The sequence below is a fragment of the Excalfactoria chinensis genome, chromosome 10, assembly GCF_039878825.1.
Source record: "Excalfactoria chinensis isolate bCotChi1 chromosome 10, bCotChi1.hap2, whole genome shotgun sequence".
In the NCBI taxonomy this organism is placed as follows: Eukaryota; Metazoa; Chordata; class Aves; order Galliformes; family Phasianidae; genus Excalfactoria; species Excalfactoria chinensis.
In genome coordinates, this window is record NC_092834.1 from 13045836 (window position 1) to 13061385 (window position 15550).

The window sequence follows — 15550 nt, forward strand, 5'->3', positions numbered from 1 at the left end:
GCTGCATGGGCAACATCTTCCTAGCAATCACACTGCCATAGCAGCTACAAGACAGTGGGTCACCTCCACTGGTGCAGACTTTTATAAGCACAGCATGTAGGCACTTCATCACCGGCAAAAAAGAACAGTTAGTGGTGGTGACTATGTTGAAGAAGAGTGCTTTGTAGCTCAGAATTTGCTCTATCAAATAGTGTTACTGTGTGCTCTTTGTATTTGCTGTACTTTCCATGGAAATAAATAGAAGGCGTTACTTTTGGAGCTACCTACATAGCTCTCAAAAGAGTACATTAGTTAAAGCAGGCATATCAAGAAGTGAACTTGGGCTTCAGGATCCTTTGCTTACCCTGCTGCTAAACCATGCTAAAAAATGTTGTTCATGCTGATCTTAAAAAGGAAACTTGATCTTGTGCAAGCTATTTCTGCAGGACCTTGCTTGTTTTTGCACAAAGTTATTTATTCAGGTGCTTGATGGAAATGTAAATAATGAAGCCTCATTTCTGCCACCCATAAAACCTTATTTTACAGCTGGAAAATCTCCATTTACAGATACTTAAAAAACAAAAAATAACTTCACAAACACACAAGCCCTGGATGGTGTTTCCATAGAGAGGCATGACTGCTCCTGATGCAAAAGGTTAAGTCTGAGCCATGGCATGATCAAGCCTCATCTAATTCAGCTTCAGCTTACCTGTGAACATACAATTTATTTCTCTAACAATACTGCTAGTTGCAAAATATCAGTGCAGAACAGCCTGTCACGTGGAGTTCAACATCAAAGTCCCAATTAAGGATGTCCCACAAAAACATCAAGTTAACAGGATTCAGTAAAACATGCACTACAAAATACTGAAGTAACATTTCTTTCCTTACATATATATGTATACACACACATAAAACAACCCCTTTCCCCCTACACTGCTGAGCAAATCAAGTTTTTTCCTCCAGGTGCTTTCTTTCTGTACTGATGGAAGGCATTTACTATTTCAAAAGTGCTATGACTCCAGTCAATGTTTTAGTAACATGGGAGATTTCTCTTCGATACCAGAAGATCTAAATTAAGCTTTAGAATATTTACTTCAAGTTTTTCAATTTAAAATAAAAAAGGCCATAACTATTCCTAGGATTCTTAATTAAATCTACTATTAAATAGAGGATGGGTACCGGCAAACATTTTAAGTCCTTCCTCTGGAGAGGAGGGGGGGAAGAAAAAAAAGAGCAAAATAAAACACACAGGAATAAGTCCCGGCCCATTTGTGAAGATAAGGCTGCTGAAAATCTGTGCTCTTGTAACTGGGAATATACCAAAGCTTAGGGCCTCCTCAGCAGTCAGGGACATTATTGTAGCTTATTTCATAACTGAGAAGAAAAATAGTTAAAAACTGGATTGATTTTTCTGTAAGAGCAAGATAAGAAAACAGCCATTATACAAATTCTTTTGTTATGGATATGAATAATTTCATGGTGAAAACAGTCATATCAGTCTTGCTACAGGGTAAAACAACCAACTGAAAGATGCTGTTTAAGTTACTAATTCTGTTCTCCTGTCCTTATGAGCAGCTCAGTAAGTCAAAGAGCTCCTTGACCAGAAATATGTACTTGCCACCACCCTGTCATAAACCTGAGATAATCAGCAAAGGACCACATGTCCCACATGCTGCCACAAGAAGAGGTACCAAAGACACACATCCACTCATGACCAAGGTCATAACAAGACACATGTTAGCCAAAATACTCTGAAATCTTAGGGAATAAATCATGACCTGTGCTATGCTGGAAGGCAAACAGAGCTCACTGTTTTTAACTCTGCAGTTGGTAACTAAGGTGCACTGACTGCAGTGACTAACTTGGATTAATCCTATATTAGAATTTCCTGTTTGGCCAACATGCATCCAAGCACCCTACACCACATACTTTATTATTATAAATATGTCTTTCTCCAATGACAGGGATGTTAAAGCACTGTTTTTCCTAAACAACTGAGACTATCTTTCTGACTCTATTCATGGTAGAATCAATTTTGGTTATGACTCTGAGTTAGTATTATTTTCCCTCTGGGATCTTGCTGTGCTATTGGGAAGAGACGTATTGGCAAAGAAGCATTTATCAAAAGGAAAACGACAGAAATAGAAGCGTTCTGCCTTTATTTTGATGTGTAATTTAAGGTAAAGTACTAAGAACCCACCTGACAAACAGAAAGTGTTTCACTAAGTAAGCCTGATTGCTTCTGATAGATAAGGAATGCATGATTGTAAATAGAGCCTACTTTCCTTCCTTGACAACTTTCCTGAATAATGAAATAACAAAACTGTTCCAACGTTTTGTGCAGTTCAGCAGCCACAGGATAAAAGCAGCCTCAATACACCTACCTCATGTTTCTGAATGGGATTTCTAGTTAGCTATTCTTCGACACAGGTTTACTAATACATTTGGGAGCTTTTCTCTTTTCAGCAGTAGCTCTTATCCTTTGAAAAAGACCTGTTTGCTTGGGCAAAAAGCCATGCACGTGTTCTCACGCCATATTCATTCACGTGACAGATTGTGATGGAATGTCACCGTGTGCAACCTGACACCAAAGCACCTTTATGTGTCCCATCTCTTCTTCCTGATGTATTTTATGTTCCTTGTGTTAAGTGTCAAATTGATACGTAAGGATGTACTGCACCCATCACAGAAGTGAGATTATAAATGTCTACTGTACCCACCTCCTCAAGGCATCTGTGACAGCCCTGCCCAGGTTGACTTACATTCTGATGCTTCTCCCATCCTAGCAGATAAGCTGTGCATCACTGAAGCAGGAAGGTCATCTATTTTAGCAAAAGTCTCATATTTATAGACTCATGTCCTGCCACACTTACAGACTCTGGAGCCTTGATGAAGACTTTGGATTTCCCAAGCTGGTATTGATCAGGATCCATGTTAACTGATTGAAGTAGGTGGAGAACTCCTTGCTTCTCATCTCCTTTCCAGGAAGGCCAAGTTGCTTTGGTCAGAATGGCATACCTTAACCACCAAGGAGAAGAAAACATTAAAGTCTGTATCAAACTTCAGCAGAATACCACTGACTCTTAGTCATATCACACTGGGTACGTGTTTGCCCCCTTGGCAGGATTTGCAGAAGCTTAGAGTGCAGGAAGAAGCAATACTGTTTTATTTGCTTAGTAAGACCAAACAGCTGCAATGAGAAGGGCAAATGTCCAGCAATCTCCCATTTCCAGATCCTAAGATACTATTTGGTAACTGTAGTGGTTAATTACAGAAAGTTTTGTTCTAATCTTAAATCCAGGGACAGGTTATTTACTAGCAATGATTATGGTGCAGGTTAAAGTACTTCCTTACCCTTGCTACGCTAGACTCCTTCCCAAGCAGGTGACCAACTTCCCCCTTAACCTTTTCTGTCTTCCTTATTACAAAGGCTTTCTGTGTTTCTAAGCAAGTAGACAGGCTCATTCTCCTAACCCACCTGTTTGTAACAGCTGGTCTGCATGTAGCAAGGAGGCATTCTTGGCCTTAACCCATAAAGCCTTTGGCTTAGCATCTGCTACGGGAGGGAAGATCCCACGATGTCGGTGCTATCTAGAGGGAACACCGAGGTGAGCTGACCATAAAAAAGAGCTATGGAATGAGGTGGGGAAGTGCTGTAATACCACGTGCATTTGATAAGCAAGTAGCCTTCTATCTCATGATACTCTCTTTAAGCCTTAGAAACGAGGGAGATGCCAGGTTACAGCTCCTTCTAAACTGCCCACTTTTTCCATGCTTAACCTGCTCTTTTGGAACTGACAGATTTCTTGTTATCCTGCACACTGAGAAGAGCTGATGGGCTTTAGCTGCATCGGCATGCCTGGGGATAACTAACTTCTCTAGCAGAAGCTATTTAAACTCCTCTGGCAGAGACTGGAGAACACCTAGATGTGTTCTAGCAAATTTCCCCCTGCAGATCTTCTGTTCTTTAACCTTGACTCTTTTTTTCAGATTGCAGTACGAGTATTTGAGTCATACAGACTAAATCATGCTAATTAGTGCAACTGTTCAATTAAGTAAGTAAGCGATAGAGTATGGAGTTCAGTCTGTTGTCGTTCTCAGGTAGAAAGATGTAGGCAGCTTCTAATAAGATGTTCAGAAAAATCACAGAAGGAGTTGTAAGAAAATTAATTCAGGAAACGTTCATTTCTCATTCTTACCATACCTAAAATGTTATTGAGCCAAAACCAAGAAGTAGTGTCATGCAACTTAAACAGCAATACCACATAAAGACAGAGCCCTACAGCAACTGCTAAAAAGGAACAGACCACAAAAATAATTCAAACCCCTCTGAATGCCATGTACATGAAAAGAAAAGGTTAACATGTATAGTTCAGTAGTCAAGACTCATGTTATCCTGTTCAACTCTATCAGTTATCAAATGCTCAGATACCAGCAGGATGGTGTAACAGAAGTAGCTCTTACGATGTCTTAAATATAGATGTACATGACACACAATCTGTTTGCAGATCACATAAGTTATTTTTCAGTATTTATGGGATAGAGAGATGCACGGTGGTAAGTAGGAGTTGTATATAAACTAACTCCCAGCTTATTTAAGGGACTCTTCTGCAGGTTCACTGTGTGTCTCCAACAATACAGTTGTACAACCAAGTCTGAATATGAAAGAGCTTCAGTTAAAAAAGGCAATCAAAGTTGTGAAAACCTTTCACACAACAGAAGTTGATGCTACATTTCAGCATGCTGTACATTCTTTCCTATCCTATCTTCTTTGCTCTGAAGGAGGGCATTGGGAAAAGTAAGTAAAGTTAATGTAGACAAACTTCATATAACTTACAGTTATGACAAGCCTACAGGGCAGAAAAAAGAGCATAATATGCACCAATTAAGCATAAACTCTAGAATTTAACATTTCATCTGCATCAACCCCATCGTTGTCCATAGCCATTTAGGACATTTAGAATAGTCATTTAGAATAGCACGCTTCTCCAAGTTGCTTTTGCCTCCTTCCCTTTAAATGGCTCACACCAATACCCATTACCTAAGTCTGTCAAATTTACATGTAACCTAAGCTTATGGGGATTTCAGCATTCTGTGTACTTAAAATGCTACTGAAATAATTCCAAAGTCACGATCACTGAAAACAATTATTATAAATTCACAGTAGGCAGTTAATTTCTACTTCTAAATACAGGACTGTGGAGTCCAGCTTTCAGACGGTTATGCTTTGAAACACACAAGCCTTTTCAATGCCTTTGGCTTTTTGCATGCAAACATAAATTTCACACATAAGTCTACTCAGTCCTGAAATCTCCACTTACATTGAGCTGCCAATGAGCTCCCAATGAAAACAAGTGCACAAGCATGCATTTCCTGACCATCCCATGCCTCAGCCCGCTTCTACTCACACTGACCCATGGTGTCAGAAAAGAGTTTGTTCTCTGGATGTTAGGGAACTGTAAATTGAAAGGTGGCAGGAAAGGTTTCACTTGTAACAAAATGTAAAGTTTATCAACGCTGATTTGAAACAAACAAATTCCAGAGAATGATTTCAGCTCATTGTGGATCTCCGCGTGTGAAGTGTAGTGATCTGTTCGATCTGTTCACCCTCCGGAAGCACCACGTGGCTTTCCTCTGTGCAGACCTTCCTAGACTTGCACAGCTCTCACAATCAGTTTTCAACAATCGTTAGGCTAGACTACAACCCTAATACTCATTATTCACCTGATGTTTTTTCTTTGCAGTAACCTTTGTGTAAGGTGCTGTCATCTGAAGCACCTTCACGTTTAATGATTGGGCTTGAAGATAGTGGAAAAAAAATGATTAAAAATTATCCCATGATTAAAATGGACGTCCATACCTTAAGGTATTTTAGGACTGTTTATTACTAGATAATTAGAGCCCTCTGTATTGTCATAAAGTACACAAAGTACTATCAGTGCCTTTGTTCTGGGCCACCTGCTGAATCATACTGCATGCCTTGGAAGAACTGATTGGGTTTTTTTATTTTCTAATTGAAAACACAATACAAGGATTTCCAACAAAAGCTGAATTATCATATAACATCCTCATTTGGGCATTATTTAGGTGCATGTCTCAATTTTCTATAATAAAACAGAGACTGAATATGAAAATTGCTTCCATTTACTAGGATTCAGTAGCTGCTGAAGGTAGCTAATCCATTTCAACAGCTGGTCCTAAGACACTGAAATGAGGATTTATCTCATTGCTTTCATTCTGTGGGCAGCTGCAGCATTTGGTTGTTACCATTCCCAGCTGTTTAAACACCAGCAATTTAAGCTAACACGTTACTCTATTCACTGAGACTGCTGAATGATGGCCATATATTTCTTTACCTATCCTCTGCCACCGCAAAGGAGCAGCTGGAGAGTGACAGTTAAACACAACTTGGTACCCAGACCCTTGGATTCCACAACCGTAGGGCTCCTAACTCTCCAAGAAGAGCTGAGGCCTTCAGCACGTTTAGTGGTAACTGGAAAGATTTTAAAGACACAAAGAGTCTTTTATTTTTTTTTCAAAACCTCAGCACAGCCCAGACCTTTAACAAGGGAAATAATAACAAGGAAAAGTGGGAAACGAGAAGCTTTCAAAACTCACAACATTTCTTTCCCCACGACGCAAACAAATGTTTGGTAGTACTTCAAATTAGTATCACTTTACCTCTGCAAAAACTTCTTGAAAACCCGCCTGTAGGCATAGCCAGCCCTTCTTACTCGAATATTTTCTTTCAGACCTAAGTATTCCACTTGATGTTTTACCCTGCGGACAAAAAAACAAAGCAAGATTTACAATCCATTTTATTTCAGCATATTTGTGGATCAAAGTATTCTTATTAAAATCCCGCCTGTTTAAAGACCGTAACTCTAAAATTAATGAACAGGTACATGAGATCTATTTATTCTTGCACACTGCGTGGCAAAACCACATTACTGAAATATACAGCAACTTACCTTAGTGTTCTTTTTGGTAGTCCTATCTCCCAGGTAGTTTATGTACAGATTTCTTCACTAATGTCCATATAAGACCAAGTAACTACCTCCACAATTACACAGCTGGTATTCAAGGCAATGGGAAATTAAGATTTTTAACGTAGTTTTTAAGTTTGTTTTACATGCCCCAAACAGGGACAGCTGCTCACAGCTCATTTTTGGCTATTCTAGAGAAGGAGCACATCTGAGGACTGGAGAGAGCCCCAGATGCCACACTTGTACCACACAAAGAATCAGATGCAAGAAACTTTTGAACAGTATATTCATGAAAAGCTTGCACTGTTGCAGACCTTACTACATTGCAAAGGGAGGGTTTGAGGATAGGCACAAGACTTGCAGGAGTTCCCGGTAAGCCTGCTCATGGCATGCTTTATTCTGAAACAAACACTGAGCTGGTACAAGTCCACTGAAAGTGTTAATGGCTGTGGAGAAACACTGTGCACACAAACACGGTCATCCCCAGACCATTACAGCTCCCTCCTGCAAAATCCTCTCTTTAGGGCTCTAAAACAGGGAACAAGTATTTCCCCATAAATCTCGAGGCCGAAAAGCAGCTAAAGAACTTCCTTTTGGCACCTTTTCCTCTTTCTGGAGCTGTGGAACATATTTTCTCTTCCTTCTTACATATCCTCCTAGCCTACTTTTTAATGCATGGAAATTTCATTTGAAGAATTTCACTTAGCTTTGCTAACAGTCTGCAACTCTTGCTGTTTTCCTTTGCATTTCCTTCATTACCTCTTCTAAGTCACAGGGCTGGAAGAGGCAAAGTCAGCTTTTCATTCTGAGTTCTGAAATGCTGTGTTGAGGGGCTCCACCGCCCTCGGTTTTGTGGCGGTGTTTTTGTTTTGCCACCTGGGGCAAATCCTGGTTACTTCACCCATCAGTTACAAATAGGAGCTGTTAAGAGCTTAGTCCTGTATATTTAATGGTATAGAACAGAGAATAACACGGAAATATAACAGAGAATTTACATATAATTTCATGTTTTAAAAAGTGAGTCTGTAAGGAAACACGTCATCTTAATCCAGTTTTAATTACCACTTCTCTGTTTACAGGAGATATTTCCAGCCTTGCAAACCCTCTAGGTTAATTCCGTGTTATTTCTCCAGCTATTCTGAAATGCTGAACTTCAATATGATGTGCACAGCCTGGTGATCTTTCTCTTTTTTTTTTGGTAGATAAATTCTTTTCACATGACTCGGTAGAAAGGGAAAAGACTTCTCAAGTCCCACACCACAACTGACAAAAGCCCTTTGGTTATTTCTTATTTTAAGGAGCACTGATCAGAATTAGTTAATGAGATGCTGCTCTTTTACCTGATAACAAAAATATTGCACATCTTAACCTTGCTGTGTTCAAGGAATGAAGTATGTTTTGTACCCACTCCAAGAATTCTGGTACAGTAACAGTAGAAAATTTATGGACAAAAATACACTTTCCTGTTTATAGCTTTTCCCTCCTATTCACATCTGGAATAATGCACTGCACCAACACTATTACTCCCTTTTTCTTTGTGTCCTGCCAGTATCAGCGTCCAGCAACAGAGAATTTGAGACATTTTTCTGTTTTTCCTTTTCTTTCTGAGAAAAGGAGCACTGAAAACCTCCCTCCAGGCATCAGCCTTAAGCAGGTCAGGGTCTGGGAATTCAGCTAATGCAGCAATTTTGAATACAAGTCCAAGCGACTTATGCCAGGAGCTGAACAAAAACACATTTCAAGGAACACCCCGATTTTCAGAGTAAGCCTGGTACTGTACGAGGTTTAGGTATTAAACAAGGTCTACCTTATAGTGCAAAATATTCTGAAATTATTCAACAGTTTTAGAAAGCTGGAATGATGCGGCTTCTGTAAGCACAAGGATGGGCTTTGTGAAGCTTTTTCTCATTCAGAAACACTTTCATTTCATTCACATTCATTAAATGATCGCAGAAGAAAACCAAAGCCACCAACCCAACACAGCAGAATACCCCATACGTGCATTCAGCTGCCATTTGTGTTTCTCACAGCAAAACTGGGAAAATACAAAATTAAACAAGCTGAAGTTTGAGTCGAAATGTGCATATGCCTACATCTCTTTTCCTTGGATATGTCACTATTGACACTATTTGACATGTTAATATTTGAGAAATAGCTTGAAAAGGGAGAGAATGCTAGTATTTTTAAGTGGGGATTAAAAGTTACCATCATCCCAAGAACTCATTCCATTTGTAGTTGAGTTTCATCCCGCACAATCCTTGTATTTAATTTATTATTTTAGCATCAGTAGCTGCCGCTCTTACCAAATATCACCCCCATTATGTGGGAAAAAAACTGAAATCTTGCCTATTTTTACTCCAGAATGGGCTTCCTGAAAGCCGCCCTTTTGTCGGACTGGGTTTTTGTTTGTTTGTTTCATTGGTTTCCTAGCAACACTTTCCACAATAAAAGGCCTATTTTCCAATATGTAAATGATTGATTTTAACAGCCCTCCAATGTACATGTTTTTTACTCCGCTACAAGTTCTAGGCATACTTTCACTAGAGTAACTTTTCTCCCACTGTTAAAGTGGAATTAAGTGGTGCATAGCAGAATTTTAAGGGGTGGGAAGGGAAGGAAAACTTAAGATCTACATTTACTGCCAAGACCTAAAATGACACTTTCAAGGGGCAGCCATGATTGTGGCTTCTGTAAATGCTCTACATCTGCATGTAATTGTGCTAGTCTGTGTGCCAAATGGCAGGAAGTGAATTTTGGTGTGCTGTTGATGTGGTCAAGAATGTTCTTTATCAGACTTCACAAATTGTTTCACTGTGATTAAAAAAAGAACCCCACACTGCAAACATCAGCACTTTTACCACTACAAAAAGTACTTACGTATGATTAAAAATGTTTAGTAACGTACTCTACCTCGGTGTGAAACAGAAGAGCATCTCTTTTTAAACTAAAAAAATATACTAAAAAGTACCATATGCTTAAAGGTGCCTTAAAGCAAATGCAATCAACCAAAGACAGACATGAACCCAGGGTCTGTATAGCCACCTGAGATCACAGTCTATCAACTTCTCTTTAAAGAGACAGATAACAGAACTTGAAATTCAGTAAGTAAAAAACAATAACAAAAGCTATATCTTTCATACTATATTAATACACATGTATACATGCTATATATATAATATATACATATGTGTAATGTTGTTTTTTCTTTGTCTTTTTTTTTGTGTGTGTGTGATTTTTTTGTTCATTTCATGAAAGTAAATTCAGACATCCTGCTGACTTTCAGCTACCCAATAAATCTGTTTTCAAAGCATGAAGCGAAAGTCAGGATTAATTTAGAATTATTTAGATTTAGGAGAGATCTCATTTCTGAAGGCTTTTAGAGTATCCAGTTCTATTTGTCTGTGGGTTATATGAATAAAAAACATGAATTTTTTTAGCTTTGGTGTTTTTTTGGACTCATTGCTCGTTTCTATCACGCACTCTTGCTTATTCATACCTGCTCTCCTCCCAGTCTCGAGGTTTCTTCGTTTCATTTGGTTTGATGCAGCGGATGTAGTGGGGTGTGCACTTCATGAGGGTGCCAACAAGATCGTTTGCTTGTTTCTGTAAAATTGAGGGAAAAAAATACAGGAACAGAGGTGAGCAAAGTAAATCCTCTGCGAGAGTTCTCAGGATATCAGCCCTGTGCTGATGATGCACGTGGCTCAGGTTCTTTTCCAGAAAGGCTGAAGTGTCTTGGGACAGTACGTAGCAGTAACAGAACTGATCTTTTAGCATATGAAGGCTACCAACAGACAGTCACTTATTTCTGTGTAAGGTACGAGGAAGGAATTAAAAGAAAACCAACTCAGTCAATAGCAAAAGTATACAAAAGTAAGAATATCGTTCCATTTATTATTTTTATATTGCTGGATAGTTTTCTCCTGTTCCACAAACCATTTTCCCCTATCATGTTATTCTTTCTATTTAAAACTTACCTACACTGGTCTCTATGAGCATGTTTGTAAAAGATGGATAAACACATCCAATGAAAAGTCATCACCTTCCACCAGTCTCTCGGGAAAGCATTATCAGTAAATAGAAGTCCCCATTATCTCCAGCTATGTAATACAATGTATTTTATCTACTATACAAAAATACAGTGTGGTGAATATGGGGAACGTGTCCAGTGGTTTTAACTGTAAGGCTGAAATATGAGGAAAGATACTGAAAAAATACTGTTTTCCAAAGTCTTCAAGTACGTTACCTAAATGTATGTTTTACAGCCAGCCTCAAAAAAAAAAGAAAAAAAAAAGATGCTTGCCTTCTAACACTCACTGCCTTATCCAGCCCACATTATGGTCAATAGAAAGACTTCTGTTGACTTCAGTGGGTGTAGGATCAGGCCCTGCTGCATTTCTGCACTATAAAGAGACCAGTTATCTGTAGTTAATTGTAGGACATCAAGTGGCTGAGTGAAGGGGCTCATTCATCACGCACATGCAAGCACTATCACCACTACCATCAATTGCTCACTTTGAAAATTCTGCACCATAAAATGCAGCTGAACAAAAGGTTTAATGAGCAGCGATGCTGGGCAAAACACGATTCTAACAACTGAAATAACGTATTGCTTTGCAAACACAGCACTCCTATGTCTATCTTTAATAAACGTCTGGATAATAAAAACAAAGACTACCTTTCATTTAGTTGAGGTACCCTTGCACAAACGCTGCCACATTCATATATGCACATACAAAAACAGCCATACCTTGATTTTACTGCCCGCAGTTGTGGGACGACCCTTCTTGTCTACTTGAAGATTTTCAGGAAACAGAGCCTTTATAAAAGGCCTAGAAAAGAATAAATAAAATAGTGTTGGTACAGAAAGACAATTCAGTGCAGAAATGGAAAAGAATATGATGTAAAAGCTGATAGCCGAGCAGAATATAAATAGCTTTTTATATTAATCCAGAGTGCTATCAAATCTATTTTAAGATCAGTATTTTCCATGAGCTTCATTCCTCACAGAGATCTGTATTTTGGTGAGCTCTGGGAGACATGAGACACCAGCCTTCCAGACTCAAAGCGCTTCCTAAGAAGTCTCAATTAAAATACATAGCAGAAAAAAAGTTACTTTATACATTAAAAGAGTGCCACTTTGTATTAATGCTGTATTAGTGACAGCCTTCTTCAAGGCAAAACAATACTGATCAGTATACCATTTGAGTCTGACATTTTAGTGCCCTACTTACTCAGATTTGCAGGAAATGAAGATCAAGTGTAACAGAAGCGATACCGTTTCACTGTAGTGATGGTTCATTTCTATTTTAATGTGAACTAGCTCCCAAGATGTGAAGTAGTAGAGATGTTAGGCCCTCTGCATCCATCTAAACTAGCACACATTATTCCTAGCTTAAGCAAATTTTGCTTACGTACAAATCACTGCTCTGCATGAGTTCAATCAAGTCCATGAAAAGAACATCCCGATTTCTCTCGCAGAATCCATCCATATCATAAGATACCTGGGCCAAGGTGGAAATTGATTGTTTGTGGTAAGTTGAAAACCCAATAATTACAGAAAAATTATATCCTGTCCTCATCAGTAGCTGTTGTGAAATTTTGGTTAGTCTGCTGCTATTTAAAGACAGTACAGCGATGAGTAAATACTTGCATATATTACTTGACTCTTTCACAACAAAAGGAATTACATAGATTTAAGCTAAACAAAAAAGAACCTACAAAGTTAACAGAATGCAATTGAATGTAATGCTGAACTTTATACGAGAAAAATATTTTGCATAACGATGTACTGTTATTAAATATAATAGCAGGAAACGATGAGTAGTATGAGACATACACCCAAGTAAGACAGAACACTTCCAATTTGACTGGTATATCATCACTGAAGGATCATTTTAAAATGCCTGGATGCTTAAAACTTACTGCTGTTATGCAAGGAGGGTTTTAAAGCAGCAAGGCTCAGACAGTTCTCCTAAGTAAGGAATGTACATTAGAGCACAAGATCCCTGTGTTGTGAAAGGAAGACAATATCTCCTGAGATAATTTGGCTACTTAAAATCAGAATAACTTGCTAGAGCTACTTCTCTCCCTTTGCTTTTTCTTTATAAGTACATTATGCAGAGTTCAGTGACGATTTTCCACATTACCTTTCCAGCATAATGATGAATGATAAATCCCTGATTCCAGCTGTTGAAATGTTCATGAGTCCCAATCTGCATCTGGAGTTTTTGAAGCAGTGTTTGGTCAGCTCCTTCTCCCACTGCATGCATTGTGGCACAAACATCATCTAAAATGCTCATAATTCCTGGGGGATTCTAACACATTTGAGAAAACCAACAGAAAGTGAGCGGGGTGGGATAGAAAAAAGACTTTCCCACCCCCAAAATCTACCCCAGAAGAATGTTATTCACTACTAAAACACAGCAGAAAAAGAAACACCATCAGTCTGCAGAGTTCTGGCACACAAATAGTTTAAGGAGAGATGCAAGTCCATGTAAAGCCAGTGACAGAGAGGGAAATGATGGGGAAAATGTTGCCTGTAGTTTAAAATAAATAAATCAGTTTTTAATTACTTCACAAAGTAATCGGTTTTCTTTTTTTTCCTTTCCTTTTTTTTTTTATTCCACCAAAAAAATAAATAAATAAAAATAAAAAATAAAGCCATGTTTGAAATAAATATTTCAACTCACTTGCTGCAATGTGACAAACTTAGAGACAAACAAATCTAAGACTGTGACCGAGATCCAATCCTTTTCCTAGTTATCTTGATGCAGGCAGAAGCCAGGTGAAATACGAAGTGCTTTAAAGTGCAAGGCAATGTGTTACACAAATTACTATTAAGATTTATTGCCTTGTATGAGAACTACCTGTATCCTAAAGAACACTTGAACAAGTTCTTTTTTAACAGAAAGGAATTTATGCTGCAGGATGTTCCCTGGAGCAAAGACACACACATTTCTTTTAGCTACAACAATTTCCAATACTTTCTCTTCACTTCTTTCTGCTTCATTTGTTACAGAACCTCAAAAGAAGCTGCTACTGTAGCTTTCCCAAAGCAAAACACACACCCGAGGGACAGAGAGAGCCTTACCTAATACATACAGAAGAATACATCATGAAACTCTTAACAAATTTAAAGTGCTAAAGTTGTAATTTCCAAACAGGGAACTTTTTAGACACATTTATCAGTCATCCCATCTTGTGGTTCTCTTTTTGGCCACTATCTTAAATAATATACATCTTAGATCTCCTGCAGGATCTTATAAAATATCTTATGCAAGACTTATATATAGGCTTAGTATGACTCAGTTACTAAACAACAGTATCTGCATTTTTCTCTTGACTGCAACGCAGTTGCCCAGATATTTTACAGAAAAATCTTGCTGTTTTTTTCCCTTTGTTTATGTCAAGTACTTACCACTTTGTTCTCTATGAGGTCACACACTATCTTGTTGTTAAAGTAATCTATTGGCGTCCATCTAATTCCTTCTTGCACATATTCTTCCTGTTAAGTAAGAGGAAAGATGCAAATATTCCCTTGCCCAATACACACCATCCTTACAAACTCTACACTACTTGTCTTTAGAAAGACCAATCAACTCTGCTACTGGGTAGGAGCAGGAATGATCCACATGATGATTAAATCCAGCTCTCTACCAACTAAGAGCTGACCTAAAATCCCCCTCTGTTCTCCACACTCTTGCTATTCATAGCTCTCGAGCAGTCACCAAAAAGAGCAGGACTATTTCTTCCTGTGCATTCACTGTCAAAGCATTTTGTGTATTGAAACAAAATGAGTTTGAGTCAGCATCCATATCCTAAACTATTTTAAAAGTCATGAAGATTGGGACAGTGTATCAAAGATCAGATCTTCAAAACGCCGCATTCAGAAAGGGACATAAACAGTGGGGACAACTGTTCTTATTTCTGTATGCTATTTACTGTAACCATACAGATATATAGAGATGGACTGAAAAAGAACATACTGAAATTTGACTCAACCCACTTAGTTGCAGATGTAAGAGTGCAGCTAGACACTGAGCAGGTAGGTCATTCGTGCGCTCAACTGCACTGATCAGTCATGTTTACACAAAGGCAATTCTGTGTGCATTCTTGAAATCCTTGTCCTGAAGTTGGTGCCAGGCCCGAGCTCACACTGTATGCAATACTGCCCCAGCTGTGCTGTCTGCCCTCCCATGCCAAAGCTCACATTCACATAAAGAGCAGTTTTACAGTGAGAGTTTGAGCAGAGAAATGCAAACATGTTCAGAAGTATTTGTGCATTTACCTCAGTGATCTATTTCATATATATTAAAAAAAGGAGTGTGGAGGAAATGAAGTATTCCCATTTAACTCTGTGCCACGTCCAATGAAAGCACAGGGATGGAATGAAGCTGCAGTTTTCCATTTCTGTGAGTGAGTCAGTATGCAGCAAGTCTAGGCAGTCATATGACTTCATTAGTACACTGTATAACGGACTCAGTCGGTTTACATTCTCAGGGTTAGCCAACAGCTACAGTTTGGGTTGTTTTTGTGTCTCTCTCTCTAGCTTACCAAGGCAAATTTTATTGTTAACAGAT

General features: G+C 38.6%; 1 protein-coding gene across 1 annotated transcript in view; it reads right to left on the reverse strand.

The window, feature by feature from the left end:
* MYO1E (myosin IE) overlaps positions 1-15550 on the reverse strand; it is an 84076-nt gene that overhangs the window by 18003 nt on the left and 50523 nt on the right. Inside the window, 7 exon segments of the mRNA XM_072345869.1 lie at positions 2856-3000; positions 6664-6762; positions 10465-10571; positions 11719-11800; positions 12387-12472; positions 13118-13285; positions 14389-14475. Of these exon segments, the coding sequence (XP_072201970.1) occupies positions 2856-3000; positions 6664-6762; positions 10465-10571; positions 11719-11800; positions 12387-12472; positions 13118-13285; positions 14389-14475 (774 nt within the window).